Source organism: Scaptodrosophila lebanonensis, unplaced genomic scaffold (assembly GCF_003285725.1).
Source record: "Scaptodrosophila lebanonensis strain 11010-0011.00,11010-0021.00 unplaced genomic scaffold, SlebRS2 tig00001410-arrow-pilon, whole genome shotgun sequence".
Classification (NCBI taxonomy): domain Eukaryota; kingdom Metazoa; phylum Arthropoda; class Insecta; order Diptera; family Drosophilidae; genus Scaptodrosophila; species Scaptodrosophila lebanonensis.
Genome location: NW_022060738.1, coordinates 3,845,340 through 3,861,897, shown reverse-complemented (window position 1 = coordinate 3,861,897; position 16,558 = coordinate 3,845,340). Strand labels below are relative to the sequence as shown.

Here is a 16,558-nt window from a genome sequence, read left to right as displayed (position 1 = left end):
TGGAATAAAATTTTCGCTTAAGAGTTCTTGAGTATTTAAATACATATATTGCAATTCAAGAATGTATGTAATTCAAAATATGTATGTGTCTCTCATGCTTAAATGCTTGAGTTATTTTGAATTTTCGCTTTACGCGTTTCGGGCCTAAATAAGTTGAAAAATATATAATAATGGAAATTTTTGGCCGCTTTAGAAGAACCTATTTACTTATTTATTTTATTGAAATGGTTTTTTTCTTGAAAGACGCGTTCTTTAATTATATGTTTTAGTTATATTTCAACGATAGTAAATCCCGGTATTATCGTTACTAATCGTTATCGTATCGAAAATTTCCGTTGCATGATCGGCGTTGTACCATCCTTAATATCTTCTGGACATTTGGAATAACAATTTTGCAATTGAAAAAATGACTAGCTGCGTGCCAGCGCAGCATCAAAAAGATCAAGAGCAATTGGAACAGCTTATTGCCAGCGACGACGACGAGATGGATGAACAGAGTGACGCTGATGAGGCGGAAAAACAGCAGCTGACTGAGCCCACATTTTGCTTTTCGGTGTGTATACAACATTTGTTTATTTGTTATGAGTAATTCAAATAGCCTTTTTTCCATTATTGGTAAATAGAACAGCACTACGTGCTGGGTCTGCAACGGCTATTACGGACCTAATTTCGGTGAGCCCCTATGTGGAGCATGTCATGCATTTTTGTACAACGCACAACGAGCTGAAGAGCTGCTGACAGAACTCTCCGATGATGACGATTCTGGTAATGATGAGCCGCCGTTGATGGACAAGCAGGAGGATGATGAAACTGAAAACGATGCCGATATAATGGGTTTTGAGGATTTGGAAGACGCCGAGCCGGCAGCACAACAGCAACAGCCACAAGTTAATGAGCCGGATCCCGAGCCAATGCAACAGCAACAGCAGGCGGCAGAACAGATTATACCTGCACCAAATGCAGCACAGCGACGTGAGACGCCGGAGCGTGAAGTCGAGCAGGAGCGTGCCGTCAATCCGTTCCTCCTGCCCATAAAGCGACCACGCCCCATGCCACCACCGGCATTACCATATTTCATGGCCGAGTTGGCCGATGGAAGAGCGCGCGCCCATGAATACAATGAAGCCGGCGCCAGTGGTAGCAATGCATCGGCTGGAAAAAGCATTACAAATATGATACCCGTCGAGGTTATGCTCAAAATATTTGCTTATCTAGATGACATGTCGTTGTGGATGGCCTCCGAGGTGTGCAAGCAGTGGCACGACATTATTGGTAAGAATACGGCGCCAAGCATGTGGAAAATGTACATCAAACAGCGCTGGCCGCTTTTCGAATGCCTAACCGAGATGCCCGATTGGTACAAAATGTACGGGGCGTTGATGTCGTCGTGTTTTTGTCGCACCTGTCTAATTTTGGCGGGACAATCGCCGCCAACAGGCGAACATGAAAATGACAACGTGATGCGTAATAACTATTTGCGTGGCGAGGCTAACCTCCTGAACAGTTACGAATCGGAGGGTATCAAGGCTATACCACTGGATCGGCAAAACAATTACTGGCAAGCGACCATTCTGGGTCCAATTGGTAGTCCCTACGAGGGTGGAAAATTCTTTCTCTTCATATACTTTCCAGAGCGCTATCCTATGGCACCACCCACGGTGAGGTTTTTAACAAAGATTCTCCACCCAAATGTTTCGCGTCACGGAGATGTGGGCATCGATATCTTCCAACAGCAGAACTGGTCGTTGGCCCTTAATGTGGCGAAGGTGTTGCTATCTGTGCAGAGTCTTCTGACTGATCCGTACACTGATGTTTGCATGGAGCCCGAGTTGGGAAATATGTACGAACACGATCGGCCCCGCTTTGAACAGTTAGTACGTGCCTGGACTTGGAAGTATGCCATGTTTGAATTAATTTCGCCGACTTAAAGGCGCTAAATCGTAATCTTCATGGAAGACATCACTCGTATTGCTTACTGGACTGAAAGTTGGAAACTAGCCCCTCTAAGTTGATTTGTATATGTAACTATTTAGATTAGTAGTGCCATTTCAATTGGTTGTTTATTTTGGCCTCTTAAACCCATCCCGAATTACACGTAGTCGAAATTACACTTAAAAATGCTAACATAAACATATAAAATATAACTAATGCTTAAGTTACTATTAGACGGTCTGGCATTTATTCACTTCGTCCATGACACCTTTGGTATGTCAAAGTGCTCGGTAAGAGTGTCCAGGTGCTCATTGAACTTTTCCACACGTTGCTTGTGTGTAGTCTGCGCCTTTTCCATAATGCGTTTGTTACGCATCTTCTCCTGCTGTTTCTTGCTCGCCACCTCAGCCTTGGTCAGCTTCCGCTCGTAGGCGACGGAAGATGTTGCAGAGCTAGCCTCAGCAATTTGTTGTTCGGCATAGCTTTTTTGCAGCTCTTCAAGGTCGGTCTTCTTGTCCTTGTGTTTATGCTTTTTCTTTTTTTTGAGTTCTGAGTCGCACTTTAGCTTAAGCTTGCCTTTGGCAACGTACGCGTACGCGTCAGACATGTTTTCAGCAATAATCTGTAAGAATTACAATCCTTATTTCAGTTTTGTTGTCAATGCTGAAGTGATTACAAATATAATCGATAGCACTGTGCTATCGTTGGCTACTGTATCAGCTGTGAACTGCGTGAGTCGTGAACGGTGCTGAATGTTATGCAGCCCTAGCTACCTCTGCCGCCGTCAAAACAGATTTTATGGTGAAAGTGAACTTATTTGTTTGAATTGCAATGTGTTTTCTCTTTTGCGCCCACACACGCTCTCCTGCAATACTGGGCGAAAAGCTCTCTCGATGGTCGGCCGCTAGCGCACTGTGGCTATTTGTGTGCGGGTCCTGAGTTCTTGAACTTGTTTGAATTCAGTCCAACTTTAACGAGCGACGGAACAACATCTCGTCTGTTTTGCATGTCTTATTCTAGGCGCGTCTGTAAATATTTAAAAAATTTATTCATAAATTCTTCAAAACAATACCTTTTCGAATGAAACAAGCGTTTAATTGTATTAATCCAAATATTGTGAAAAGTGTTTGAGTGTCTATGAGTGTTTGTCTAATACTTAAAAAAAAAATACAAAATAAAAATAAAAAAAAAATTTAATTTGAAAATTAAAAAATTTAATTGTGAAAAAAAAAACAAAGTGCGAAGGTGAAAATTCAGCCCACATTCTACATATTGCTCTGTTCTTTCCACCTGTCTACCAGCACGACCACTGAAACTCACAAAACTCACGGTTTAGACATTAAGTGGCAAAAAAGCTCGCTCATTTTCATGTGCTGGTGTTATAGTGTGTGATTGTGTGTGCCTGTGGCTCAGCCATCTTGTTTGAATGCTGCGTGCCTGTGTCTGTGTCCGTGTATGCGAATGTGTGTTAGCATCCTGTGGCAAGTTCTTCACTCAAGGATAACAGTCGTAAAAGTACAACAATGTCATGAAAAATATCAGAAAATATCATCATCAAGCGAAAGTATTACATTTTTATGGTCATGTTGTTGTCGCTGGCATACATGTATGTATGTATGTGTATATTCATATATATACATATGTACATCTATGTATTTATATACTCGTACATACTTATGTATGAATGCTTCGGTCCTCGGAGTTGCCAGCTCGTAAATTTTGATGTCCTTTTTTGTCGCCTAATTTTATGTGATAGGCACAGCAATCCAACGTGACAATTTGCATCCGTTAAAATTGACCCAGCACCTGGGCTGCCCATCAATGCAGATGACAACCCTGCGTAAACAATCACCCACAAACATTACAAGCTGCATTTAGTTGCCAGCTTATGCTTGCCATTGCCATTGCTCTGTGCTCTGTGCTCTAATTGCTTTCAAGTGCGGTTTCCTGCAGCAACAACCGACAACGAACAACCACATGCACGGTCCAAAATTGACAACAATGTCAGCGTGACCAAAATATACACTGACTGTATATATATGTATGTATATTTAAATAGTACACATGTGAGAAGGGCAACAAAGACAACAACAACAACTGCCGTTACTACATGTGCGCCCACGCCCACGCCCACACCCACGCACACACTAGCGGGCGGGCAAACGCATGTAACAGGTAACTACCACAATTACGAATTACGTGTGCATGTCTCTGCGAAGAACCCACACCCACAAGCTGAGGACGGGCTCTACGAGTATATCTGTATCTGAACTTGAGCAAGAGCATGAGAAGAGCTCTCTTTTTGTCATTTTCTGGTGGGTGTAACGGTAACACGCACTGTCAATAAAACGACAACTGAAGGAATAGCAGCAACAACGGCTATTTCATTGCCACACAAAATACTCGAAGCGTTGAGTTCGTATTAAATATAAATACTCTTGAGTTTTCTTTTCCGCTAGTAAATAAACAAGTTGGAGTGTTCCATTCCATACATAAGTACATTTAGGACTCTCAAAATTTCGTTAATATTATCTTTTTTTCCATGATGTCAGTATTAAAACAAAAAATTTTAAAAACGCTTTTAAAAGAAACTGAAATTTCAAATAATTGCCTTTAATTTCTTAATTTTATTTAATTTTTTATTAATTAATTACATTTAAACAAAAAATAAGTCAGTATTAAAACAAAAAATTTTAAAAACGCTTTTAAAAGAAACTGAAATTTCAAATAATTGCTCATAATTTCTTAATTTAATTTAATTTTTTATTAACTTCCTAATTTATATTTCTCATAAAAGCTTAACCATAAATTACGTTAAAAATTTGTAACTACAAAACTTTCTCTGACAATTCTTGTAAGATTTGTTCAATTATCAAATAATTTAAACTGTTAAAGAGTTAATTCAAGTATAATTATAAAAAATATCATTTCTACATCGGCTCGGTTTGAAACTAAAATTCCAGATTCAAAATGTTTGAATATATTACGCATTCATGTGGCTCTAGCTGTTCTTGTCGCATTCACCTTTTCAAATATCCTGCGATTCTAATCGATTCTATACCCTTGTGAAGCAGGGTATGTGCAATTAGCCAATCAAGTGTCATTTCTCTTGAATAATGTTTAGCGACAAGTTCGGGCGGAATGCATGGCTTTTACGAAGTTAATTGATATTTTACCACATACCTGTTTAGGTTTCTTAGCATTTTTTCTGGCATTTACGGCCTCTGCCTCTTTCACAACAACATTGGAATGGTTCACTTTTTGGCTTGTCTTAATTTTAATTGAATTGATGCCAGTAGAGAAATAATATAGGTACATATGCTGATCCACTGTTCCATTTGCGCGAGCATGTCATTGTGCAGTGTAGATTCTAATTTTTTTCTACAAAGAACTACATTTGTGTACAATTTTCACGCATAATATTTTGAATAACTACATTTTAATTATAAAAAAAATGTAGAATGCCATTTTGAAGCGAACTTTTGCAGGATTTGCATAGAAACTTTGTCAAATTTAAAAAAGCAGACATGAAGATATGTATGTACAAACATACATATGTATATATGTATATGCCAGATGTGGGACTTTAGGTTTATGCTACAACTGTCGATATGATTCAAATCACTTTTTCCATGTCAAAAGTTAGAGACAGAGCGAGATAGCGTGTTAATCCCCATTTGCATGTACATATGTACATATGTATGTATATATGCTGTGCTGTGCTGTGTTGGTGTGTCCGTGGGCGAGTGCGCAATCCTTTTTATTGTATTATTGGTCACAACTCGAACGCATCGCATAATGAGTGACCTTATTTGCAAATCGCTTTCACCACTTTAAGCCACAGCGAACTTTATCAGCTAAATTATTGAAGGACAGCGGCTGTTTTATTGAACTTTTTCATTCACCATTCAAATAAATAAATAAACTGAAAATTTATGAAATGCTCGATTTGCTTGTTGCGGTTGCTTGTTGCGTCCCTGCGGCTTTTCAGTCAAACGACAGTTTTATTGCATTTTTTATTGAAATGCCATTAGCGTATTTTCGAGGGCAGTGGGCTGCGCAAACGTATTGCACACGCACATACCTATATACATATGTACATACTTGTATGTATGTAATTATGTAAGTGGGAGTGTGAGGTGTTGGGCCGCCCGTGGCGTATACGCAATGTGTGCATGAATTTTAATTTGCATGAAATGCAATTTACTGGCCATTATCATAATATTTATGCAGGGCCGTGCATGTGCTTGTTGCATCTTGTAGGTGTCATACACGCATATAATGGGATATTCAGCATATTCAGCACAGCAACAACAATAATAACAATAACAACAACGACAACGATACGAGAAAGAGCAACAAAAACTCAAACACAAGTGCCCGCTGTGAAAATATTTGTACCCAAGAAAAATAATTAACATTCATGTGAATTGTGATGCAAATATTTGCATGCAGAGCCAACAATGATAAATAAAATGCGAAAATCATAACAATTGTTTAAATTACTGATCATAAATAATACACGCAATTGTGGAGGCAGCCACAGCAGCAAATGAAGAGTTCAAGTGCCGTGAAAGTCAATGAGCTGAAGGCTCAGATATGTTCGGTGTTTAATTAAAAAAGTGTTTTCATGTATGTTTTGGCGTGTCTATAGATTCAAAACAAAAGAAACACATAATGCACATAGTATGTTATAATTATTATATGGCCAGTGTTGCGTAGCCAGTGCCACGCTTTGTGTTCCAATCCAACAATATTGCCGCATTTTGTGGCAAGCATCAACTTTGTTTTCATTGTTCTTCACGCCCGATTTTACCTTGAACGAGAATAACGTGTATTGAGTTCCGTTAGTGCGCTCATCAATTTGGAAATCTGCAATCAAAAGGACAACCGCTCCAATTGTCAGCAGCTTGTGATTCGATCTGACGCTCTTCCTGTCGTTCATTGGAGCCGCAGTTTCTAGTTGGTGGTGTTCCTTGAAGGTGAGTAAGAAATAAAAAATGCTCCAAAGGTGTTTCGGTTTTAGAAACCAATCATGACATACCTATTTCCCTTTTAGGAAAGTAAAAAAAAACAATAAGCGAACATTAATTTTATAGAGATTTTCTGGCACGTTAAAGAGTTTTCCAGTTTTGTATTTAATTTATTTTTCTTATGTTAAAATTTTCTTAATTTCACGTCTGTAGATAAAAAGGAATATGAGTGCCTTTTTATCTACAGACGTGAAATTAAGAAAATCTTAACATAAGTTAACAAATTAGATTAAATTTATGAAATATTTACTTTTAGCAACAAAAAAAATCAATTAAAAAATTGAACCACGAAAAACATTTGATTTCTTGTTGAATATACACAAAATTTGTACGAAATTATGAGCATAATTAAGAGTTGAATTGAAATCGGGCACAGCGGGGGCCATAAATTCCCATCAGAAAGGTATAATTTCTTATTTCATATGTACATACTATATGCGTGTTGAAATCTTTATTTTTCACGAATTATGTTTTTTGTTTTTGGTATTTTTATTGTCTAGCATTTTAGAGGATTATTCATAAAATATTTACTGTACTCGCATTGTTAATCGCATTGATTTTATCGTGTTTGTAAATTATACTTTAATTTGTTTTTGACTTTTTGTTTTGGTTTATTGTTTGCATAGCAAATGTTTTCGTTATAAGGCACGCCGCACATTGTCGACGTCATAAATCAGCGCAAAATGTCAATAAACTTTTTGATTTGTGGAAAACTGAGTTAAATGTGATACACGAGCGCAAACATGCACAGCTCTTTGCTAGATAAATAAGGAAAATGGAATAAATGGAAAATGTAGTCATTAGCATGGCTGTCTGTTGGCCGCACACGTAGGAGGCTGAGCGCGCGAATAATACATACTTATAATGGACGTATAATGGCAACATGTTAGTTATAATTAACAACCGTTTCTGCCCAACCAGTGCTGGCCATTAGCTAAAGCTGGTTATATTTAAATGCCATTTACGTAGCATACTTTTGTGCGCGACTTAGAAAATCTGTTAGACACAATTGGCTTAAAGTGGAGAATAAAATGTTTTCCAATTTTATTTAACTGTTGTTCAGTTGTTGAGTGCGTTTTATTAAAGCCCTTGGCTATTTATGTATTATACTCAGCCAATTGAAAGAATTTTTTCTGATTTGTTTATGAATAATGATTGTTAATATTATTATTTATAAAGGTGTATTTTATAAATTTATTGAATAGTTCATATCATGCGTAATTCATTGCTGGAATGTGATTCTTACCTATTATTCTCAATTAGTTGATAAAATTGATTTGGTGGTACTAGGACCAGAGGATTTAAAAAACAGCTTCAAAGACTTAAATATTTTATTTTATGTCTATTAATGTTTTTTGTATTTATATATCGTTAGAATAAGTAATTATGTTGGGAATTGTCTGGATAGGCTCTTGTTCAAATTTTGTGAATACCCAAACAAATAATTAAATGTCAACCGTTGGGGTATTAATTATGAATTACCTACTTATTCTTAAAAGGCACTTTTAAATATGTTTAAATTTCATGCTTTCATGATTTCGTTAAAATGTAAAATGTAACAAATAGAGATAAAAATTTTTTTTGGAGATATATCGGTCTAGAATATTCTATATCCTGAAAACAGTTATGTTTATTTCCCTTAGCTGTAAGGGTGATTCCTTGTTATTATAATATAGAGATTTATCTTCGCCCTTTAATTGCCTTTTTAAATTGGTTGTTATATGTATTATTTAGGAATATTAATATTCATTAATAAAAAATGTGAAAATGTGAAAAACCTTAAAGAAGTTCTCGTCTGAGAAAGGATTGCCTCCATCTACCATCAGGAATTGTGTGCTGTTTAGCTTACATATTGATATGTCAAAAGAAACATAAATACACACGCACCTATTTGCGTACATAAAAGTACACACACACATACAGAAACAGGAAAAATTCAATTTCATAAAACTGTTTCCACTACTTTTGTGTGTAAGCTGAAAACATGGAAATGACGACGACGACGACGAGGACGAGGAAAGGAACCACTAAAAAATGCGAACACAAGAAAATTGACCAAAAAAGGAACAGAAAGGAAGAAGAAAACTGTGCCAAAGCGAATTGCAAAACGAAGGCAAAGTATGTGTTTTGTGCCTCTGTGTGTGTGTGTGTGTGTGGGTGTTCTAAGTGAAAAGTGCTGCGCGAGCAAAAAAATCTCGAGGCAGCAAGAAATGAAGCATATTTTCGGGGGCGGCTTCAAGATCGAGCCTTGTGCGCACAAAAATGTTGCCAACAAGTTTTCATTTCGTTTGCACCTGATAGGTCTGTGTGCATTTGTGCACTGTATATATATATTTCTATATATGTATGTGTGTGTGCGTGTGTGCATGTGTGAATTGCGGTAGGCCGTCTCTTTTAATACTTTTTGTTGCTGCTTTCGGGCCCGAAGCGCGCAGACAACGCGTGAAATATAATGAATAAGTAAAGTATTTGCTAAGGATTTTATTTCACACACATAGCATACACGTTCTACATATGCGAATTCAGTGAATGTGCGTGTGTATCTCCCGGTGTGTCTGTTGCATATTTTAAGCCGATGTTGCTACGTTTTTTGTTGTTGCTGTTACTTTCACATTTTTAATGCATGTAAATCCGAAAAAAGGCAAATGCGGCAACAGAAAATTGCGAGCCAAAAACAACGAGTTTTTGTGCCATCGTTGCAAAAACTTTTATTTCACTTTATGTATTTGCTGCCTGACCAAAATTACCTTCACCTTTTCGCAAACACAAACACAACCACACTCACAATACACATTAGAGCTGTGTGTAAGACGTGATTAAGAGGTCGAATTGGTTTAATTTGAAGAAACTGTGCTTCGTTTCGAATTTGAAGTTTGTCTGGTAATTATTTATCTGAATGCAATCGTGTTTTATATGACAATCAGGGGTGATCTACTCTGTTTGGAACTAATGAATGGCATTACATTGGATTCGTTGTGACTATTGTGGATACGAGCTTTTAAGTGCCAATTGGTGCCAGTTTTCTCCTTTTTGAAGAAAACTTGATATTATTTTAGCATTATTAGTACCTTCGGGGCAGATGTAGGACTTAAACTCTATTTCTTTAAGTTATTTTTTTGAATTTGCTTTTAACTATAAGAAAGGAAGTAAATAAAGTTTGCCTGTTTCATGCCATGTGTATGGCTTTTGCCTTTCTAGCGATAATTGCTTATTTCCTAGTCTCCTAATGTATAATATTTTAAAATATTGCTATTGGTTGAATATTTGAAGTAATTGACTTCGTGATTGTCAGTCACGTGATAGCATGAAAATGCTCACGCACTCATCTTTCGAGGACACACACACACACATACACTAATCTATATAGTATGTGAAAACAGGCACGAGAGGTCAGCGAGTAGTTGCCTTCCAATTTATAAATGTTATACACCAGTTTTTCATGCGCCACAAATACACACACACACGCACATTCTCACAGACACAAATTGTATTACATATTCACATTTTATGCTGCGGCTGCCATTTTCTCTTGCCAGCTACTCAAACAAAAACAAGCCAGGAAGAAGAAGAAAGGAAAAAAATCAAAATGGCTGGCCCATTGACCGCCCAGCTTTGGTTTTTGTGTGTTTGCTGAAACTTTGTAGCCGTTTGTTCTGCTGCAACCTGAAGCGTCGCCCCTCACCCCGCCCCACGGCCACTGGCACACGGTCAAGTGTCAGGCAAAACAAACAAAACGTACACGCAGCCATGCAAAAAGTTTTATTTTGTTGCCTAAACTTGCACGTATGGGTTATTTTTAGGTCGTTGCCTGCCTGACACTCTTCTTTGTTATACCTTGTACCTTGAACAAAGAAAAAATTTAGACCGAGCACTGGCTTTGCCGAAAAAATCGATATGTGTGCGTATGTATAATTGTACAAATATAAAGTAATCTAATCTAACTAATTAACATCAATAAAACTGACAAAAACATTTTAGTTCGTCGATCCGTTTAACTCAGATTTATGTCAGTGACACGTTAAAATTAATCTTAATTTAGGTTAAGTTGACAGCACATTTTTCAGAAAATATGTTAGCTCTATTTGTACTTTTTCCATACTAATTTCCACTAATTGTCATTCATTGTTTTAGCTTTTTCCTTTCAATTTTATTCACTAATGGTATAATTGTGGAAGGGAAGAAAGGGAAAAAATAAAACACTAGGCTTGCACTGTCATTCCAAACATCTAGTTTAAGCCATCGTATACTTAAGTCTGACTTAAGACTCAGATTTATGTCAGTGACACTTTAAAATTAATCTTAATTTAGGTTAAGTTGACAGCACATTTTTCAGAAAATATGTTAGCTCTATTTGTACTTTTTCCATACTAATTTCCACTAATTGTCATTCATTGTTTTAGCTTTTACCTTTCAATTTTATTCACTAATGGTATAATTGTGGAAGGGAAGAAAGGGAAAAAATAAAACTCTAGGCTTGCACTGTCATTCCACACATCTAGTTTAAGCCGTCGTACACTTAAGTCTGACTTAAGACTCAGATTTATGTCAGTGACACTTTAAAATTAATCTTAATTTAGGTTAAGTTGACAGCACATTTTTCAGAAAATATGTTAGCTCTATTTGTACTTTTTCCATACTAATTTCCACTAATTGTCATTCATTGTTTTAGCTCTTACCTTTCAATTTTATTCACTAATGGTATAATTGTGGAAGGGAAGAAAGGGAAAAAATAAAACACTAGGCTTGCACAGTCATTCCACACATCTAGTTTAAGCCGTCGTACACTTAAGTCTGACTTAAGACTCAGATTTATGTCAGTGACACGTTAAAATTAATCTTAATTTAGGTTAAGTGGCCAACACATTTTTCAGAAAATATGTTAGCTCTATTTGTATTTTTTTTCCAAACTAGGTATATTACCCAAGCTGCGTAGCTAATTTCCATTCATTGTTTTAGCTATTAGCTTTCAATTTTATTCACTAATGGTATAATTGTGGAATGGAAGAAAGAGAAAAAGGAAAACATAAGGCTTGCACTGTTATTTCATTGCTTAAGACTAACACTCGCTGTTCGCAGGCAGCTCTCTTGCAGCTCACCGGCTTGTAATAATATTCGAGAGAGAATTCACCGTTAGTTTAGTAAACTGCATGAGAGCAGCAATTAGCCTGCTATAATGAAGGAGAGTCCACTGGCCTGCAACATAATCAGAATGCAAATTTGGAATTTTTGTTATTTTGTTTCCATTTTCTTGTGCAGACCACTTTTATTGAGTGTTGGTGAACTTTATAAATAATAATAAAGTGCTGTAAAGACAGCACAAATGTTTTTTACGAGTATATCATGTTTTTGTTGATGCCGATCTAATAATAGGAGAGCTGGTTCAGTCCACACAATAGATAACTGAAGTATTCCCTTTGATTTATACATACGTATATGGTTTGTTGGTTTTATTAAACTAGACTCCTGAGTGTATACGTGTGCAGGCTTAATTAGTTAAAGTGCGTTGATTGTCTAATCAATTTGAGCCTGCGGCCTAATTTACCTTGCAACAGCGTGTGTGAGACTACATCGATGTGTGGCAAGCCGCGGCAGATCAACTTGTTGAGTAACAAGTCAATAGACGCGTGACGAGTTTAGGGGTCAAAACTGTCATAGCAGCGTCAACTGGATCGAGAGAGTGTCAAAACACACACACACATACACAGATAATTGGCATTCTTCTGTTGAAAAGGTAAATTACTGATGTCTGACGTATCATAAGGACATGTGATGGCTCGGGACGATGCCAGGCGAGGCAGCATTGGTCATCGTCGCCATGAAGCCAATGAGCGAGCTAGCTTTTGAGGCAGGATACAATTGTATGCCCGAGGTTTACATCTATTATGCAAGAGCTAGATAGCACACAGGGCGTTTGCCCTGCAGCAAAGCAGGATGGGATGCCATGCCGTACGTGGATGTATGTGTTTGCTCTAATGTTATATGAATGTGGTTAGCAGCCTCGAAAGCGAATTGCCAAAAGCCAAATAGGCGCAAAGCCCAAACAATGCAGTGGCAGCGATTGTAAGCCTTTTAGTTGAATGCTTAGCGCATAAATCATTTAAGTAGGGTATTTACATACCACTAGAGCTGTGCGTGAGTGCGTTCGTGATAACTTCGTAAATATATTGTATTGCCAATAAATGTTGCTTACCTACTCACCTGTACATATAAATTCGAATTAAGCGTTTTCAGATTAGCACTTGATCTGCTGAATGTGATTTATTAGTTTCCTTATTTTAGGTCGTAGAAAGATGAGAGTACAAATTGTAATTGTTTTCTAACTTAATGCCCAAGTTGTAGTTGCGTTATTAACGTCACATTAAGATTTAATTGCCTCAACATTAATAAGTATGTTTGGTTTATTTATTTGGTTCTTAGCAACATCGAACATATACTTGCGCACATGCGAGCAATTGCCAAAGTTGGGGCTAACTCAACAATAACACTCGCGGTATAGCTGAAATAAAACGCAATAAATTCGCTGCAATGCGCCCGAAAGTATGCCATAAAAATAAAACAACGCTGGCCTAGTGTCGCAAAGGCTCGTAAAAAAAATACAGCAAGCTTCTCCGCCCTTGTTCACAGTTCATAAGTTCTTAGTGGAACAGCGCATGCAGTTAATAAAAACAAAATTATAGGCCTTAGCGAGGCTCATGAAAATGCCAGCTTCACTCCATCGTCGGCTTTATGTGTACCTTTCTTCTTTTTTTTTTGCCTAAGTCAATAAATAGAACGCACAATTTGTTGTTCATTATACTTTATGAATTGCTCATATTTATGGCTTGCATATTACATGCCGTTCACAGCACTGGGGATAGTCGGCACTTGGATACTTGCGGGCGCCCAACTCACATCCCGGCATTACGCCCTGGGTGCCGCAGCTGCAAGAGAAAAACAGACAGCTCGAGCCCAATCATTCATATTTGAAAATTATACGCACGTGTGTATCTGCGCATGTCCATCCTTGCCACATATAGCTCTGGCACAGTCCATTGTCGGATGTTTAGCTGCTTGACCTTCGCTCAAGATCAGACTGGGCGTTATCACACATTTGCCGGGATGGGCTGCAAAGTCATTTGAGTTGAAGGAAATTATACTTGTAGTTTGAATGAATTTCAATATCTCGATAAACGCGTATTTATTTAAGTACGTTTGGTTACTAGATGATGACTTCCAAAGAGTCATATTGCTTGATAGCGCGGCACTAAGTGGTAAACCTAATAAAAACTAAATATAACCATGAGATTAATGGTAAACATGTACGTGAGGGAAAGTTGAAAACAACTGTGAATAGAAAGTTAAAAAGTACATGAACCGCTTAGTCTTAGTCCGATGAACCTGAATATGGGAAATTTATCGTTAAATTTTAATTTTTAAAAGAGTTAACAGTTGCTTTATTATATTATATACTTGTTGACACTACAAAGAAGTGAGCAAAGGGAAGTCATTTATTAAGTCGTAAGCCAGTTATTTTTCAATTCGCAATTTCGAAAATCTATTTCACTGCACTACTAAACTTTACACTTTTAATAACTTTTGGGAAAACAACCAGCTATTGTTTTGCAGAGAACAGTGCCCGAATTAAAATTAAAATTTGCTGCAAAGACTAAAAATATCTGCCTTTAGAATTGCATATCAACTACAACTACTAATATATGAGCTTTTATAGAACACAAGTAAAGATATGATAACTTTTCTACGGGTTCAAAAACAATGTGATGAAAATGTAAGATATTTGTAAAAGTTAAACTAATGCAGCATACTTAAAAATTTTAAAAACTTATGTATAATATATACACAAAATAAAGGGGCGTTCGAGGCTAAGCTTACAAATAATATTAACGGCTTAGTTCACAAGTTCAGTGGAATCTGATTAGCTGCCGATTGAGTATAAAAGCTAAGCTTCTCTGCAGCTGCTAGCTCAGTTTTGTTTTTTCCTCCGCATTGTGAAGATGAAAGCGTGTTTATTTTTGGTTGGCTTCTTGGCTACTTTGCTGCCTCTTGATCTCACAAGTGCAGCTGTTTCGATCGGTGTCTTCAAAAATGAAGGTGTGTAGTTGCTAGGAATACGAGGATAAGTTTCGCATAAAGGTTGCACATATTCTATTCAGCTCATCCGGGCAAGTGTTACATCGATGAGCATACAATCTTGAGTGTTGGGGAAACGGCCACCGCACCGGGCTGTCAACAAATCTCCTGTGGCGCGAACAGCATGGCGCAATTTGCAACGTAAGTGTGATATAGAAAGAATATTTCTATATATATATACTTTCAAATATCTAATCTTTGTTTATGCAGTTGTGGTTTGAAGGGCATCGGCCCACCTTGCAAGTTGGGGGCCTTGAAATATCCAGATGCTGATTATCCCAAGTGCTGCATTAACGTGATGCACTGCCCGGATGGCGATAGCGAAATTTAAAAACAATAAAACGTTTCATTTTATAGATCTTATCAAGGGTTGTTTTATTTAAAAACATCCATATTATGTCTATATTGTCAATCACTCACCTGGATCTTTAAAAACTCCACGCAATATTGCTGCCTCGCTTACGCCCCAGAATACAACCAATATCAGCAATAAGCTCGACAACACAAACTGTCGCATCTTGTTGATTAGAACACAAAATGTTTATTGACTGACTGATGACACTTTTAGCATTTATATAGCTGGAGCTTCTTATATATATGTAGTATATGGCACAGCGAGGTGCCCAGCTGCTGCTCTTATCGACGTCGCTCGTGGGTCAATTGAGTGGATTCGGGAGAACTTGTTACGTCGGCTTTCAGATCCACTGATAAACACTCTAAGCAACATTTTATTTCAAGGGCAGGGAGGCAGCTTATTGTGTGTGTCTAAGTAATACTTGTAGTTAGACGCCGAGCATTTTGTTAAGCAATCCCATTATAAGTATGACTTCACACTCCAAACTCCATCGGTAGTTACACTCTAAGCAATGCTTTATTTCAAGGGAAGGGGGCAGCGTATTGTGTGTTGTTTATGTATTATTTTGACACCGAGAATTTTATTAAGCAATCTAACTAAAGGTATGACTTCACACTCTCAACTTAATCGCAAAAAACGCGTCGCTTACAGCATTCTGGGAATGGGGCTCTTAAGTCAACATATTCGGTGAAGCGACAACCACTTTTTGGCTTCACGTGATCGCAGCTGCAATTAAAGAAATATGGCTCCAATTCCCATTGATCATAAGTAGTATGGCTTACATACGTTTGTAGCATGCCCCAGCCATCGCCTAGACAATAGATGGAAGTGCAGGGCAGCGATTCAAACTTGTACATCTCACCCACCTGCAGTAAAACGACCTGGTCGGCTATGTCCAAGACACACCGATCAGGATAGGCTGAGATCAGCGGACGGTATTAATGCATCCGACCAGAACTTTCAGCTATTAACTTACCATTATCTCCGTAGTTATTCATGGACATGGCGGCCAATGTGTAATTCAGCCAGTCAAGCATGATCAGGCAAAATATTGTGTTCCTTGTCAGTCGCAGCATGTTTAATTTTAATCTCTTATCACATTGAATGTATC

General features: G+C 37.5%; 6 protein-coding genes across 6 annotated transcripts in view; 3 read left to right on the top strand and 3 right to left on the bottom strand.

The window, feature by feature from the left end:
• Positions 1-383: 383 nt before the first annotated feature.
• On the top strand, positions 384-2,162 carry LOC115630516. The gene is made up of 2 exons (XM_030527118.1): positions 384-553; positions 624-2,162. Exons 1-2 carry the CDS (start codon positions 407-409, stop codon positions 1,926-1,928), a joined length of 1,452 nt encoding a protein of 483 aa, XP_030382978.1. The 5' UTR covers positions 384-406; the 3' UTR covers positions 1,929-2,162.
• Positions 2,029-2,595, bottom strand: LOC115630517 (protein FAM32A-like). The gene has a single exon (XM_030527119.1). It carries the CDS (start codon positions 2,537-2,539, stop codon positions 2,183-2,185), a length of 357 nt encoding a protein of 118 aa, XP_030382979.1. The 5' UTR covers positions 2,540-2,595; the 3' UTR covers positions 2,029-2,182.
• A 3,991-nt stretch (positions 2,596-6,586) lies between these two features.
• LOC115630757 overlaps positions 6,587-16,558 on the top strand; it is a 65,161-nt gene continuing 55,189 nt past the window's right edge. The window contains exon 1 of the mRNA XM_030527412.1: positions 6,587-6,914. The gene's annotated coding sequence lies outside the window, so the exon portion shown is untranslated. The remainder of the gene's footprint in view (positions 6,915-16,558) is intronic.
• Positions 13,745-15,642, bottom strand: LOC115630471. Its single transcript, XM_030527042.1, has 3 exons — positions 15,513-15,642; positions 13,945-14,068; positions 13,745-13,885 (listed from the first exon to the last, which is right to left on the bottom strand). Exons 1-3 carry the CDS (start codon positions 15,607-15,609, stop codon positions 13,780-13,782), a joined length of 327 nt encoding a protein of 108 aa, XP_030382902.1. The 5' UTR covers positions 15,610-15,642; the 3' UTR covers positions 13,745-13,779.
• On the top strand, positions 14,833-15,455 carry LOC115630469. Its single transcript, XM_030527039.1, has 3 exons — positions 14,833-15,053; positions 15,116-15,233; positions 15,303-15,455. Exons 1-3 carry the CDS (start codon positions 14,957-14,959, stop codon positions 15,421-15,423), a joined length of 336 nt encoding a protein of 111 aa, XP_030382899.1. The 5' UTR covers positions 14,833-14,956; the 3' UTR covers positions 15,424-15,455.
• LOC115630470 lies at positions 15,614-16,552 on the bottom strand. The gene is made up of 3 exons (XM_030527041.1): positions 16,424-16,552; positions 16,234-16,366; positions 15,614-16,173 (listed from the first exon to the last, which is right to left on the bottom strand). Exons 1-3 carry the CDS (start codon positions 16,521-16,523, stop codon positions 16,071-16,073), a joined length of 336 nt encoding a protein of 111 aa, XP_030382901.1. The 5' UTR covers positions 16,524-16,552; the 3' UTR covers positions 15,614-16,070.

Bases quoted from the DNA above. Each gene is read 5' to 3' on its own strand.
- LOC115630471 (XM_030527042.1), bottom strand. From the start codon at position 15,609: ATGCGACAGTTTGTGTTGTCGAGCTTATTGCTGATATTGGTTGTATTC. The intron at 14,069-15,512 runs GTGAGTGATTGA...ATGACTTTGCAG, and splicing joins TGGAGTTTTTAAAGATCCAG to CCCATCCCGGCAAATGTGTG. The intron at 13,886-13,944 runs GTGCGTATAATT...TTTCTCTTGCAG, and splicing joins GGACATGCGCAGATACACAC to CTGCGGCACCCAGGGCGTAA.
- LOC115630516 (XM_030527118.1), top strand. From the start codon at position 407: ATGACTAGCTGCGTGCCAGCGCAGCATCAAAAAGATCAAGAGCAATTG. The intron at 554-623 runs GTGTGTATACAA...ATTGGTAAATAG, and splicing joins AGCCCACATTTTGCTTTTCG to AACAGCACTACGTGCTGGGT.
- LOC115630517 (XM_030527119.1), bottom strand. From the start codon at position 2,539: ATGTCTGACGCGTACGCGTACGTTGCCAAAGGCAAGCTTAAGCTAAAG.
- LOC115630470 (XM_030527041.1), bottom strand. From the start codon at position 16,523: ATGCTGCGACTGACAAGGAACACAATATTTTGCCTGATCATGCTTGAC. The intron at 16,367-16,423 runs GTAAGTTAATAG...CGCTGATCTCAG, and splicing joins GAATAACTACGGAGATAATG to CCTATCCTGATCGGTGTGTC. The intron at 16,174-16,233 runs GTATGTAAGCCA...CTTTAATTGCAG, and splicing joins GGCTGGGGCATGCTACAAAC to CTGCGATCACGTGAAGCCAA.
- LOC115630469 (XM_030527039.1), top strand. From the start codon at position 14,957: ATGAAAGCGTGTTTATTTTTGGTTGGCTTCTTGGCTACTTTGCTGCCT. The intron at 15,054-15,115 runs GTGTGTAGTTGC...TATTCTATTCAG, and splicing joins CGGTGTCTTCAAAAATGAAG to CTCATCCGGGCAAGTGTTAC. The intron at 15,234-15,302 runs GTAAGTGTGATA...TTGTTTATGCAG, and splicing joins AGCATGGCGCAATTTGCAAC to TTGTGGTTTGAAGGGCATCG.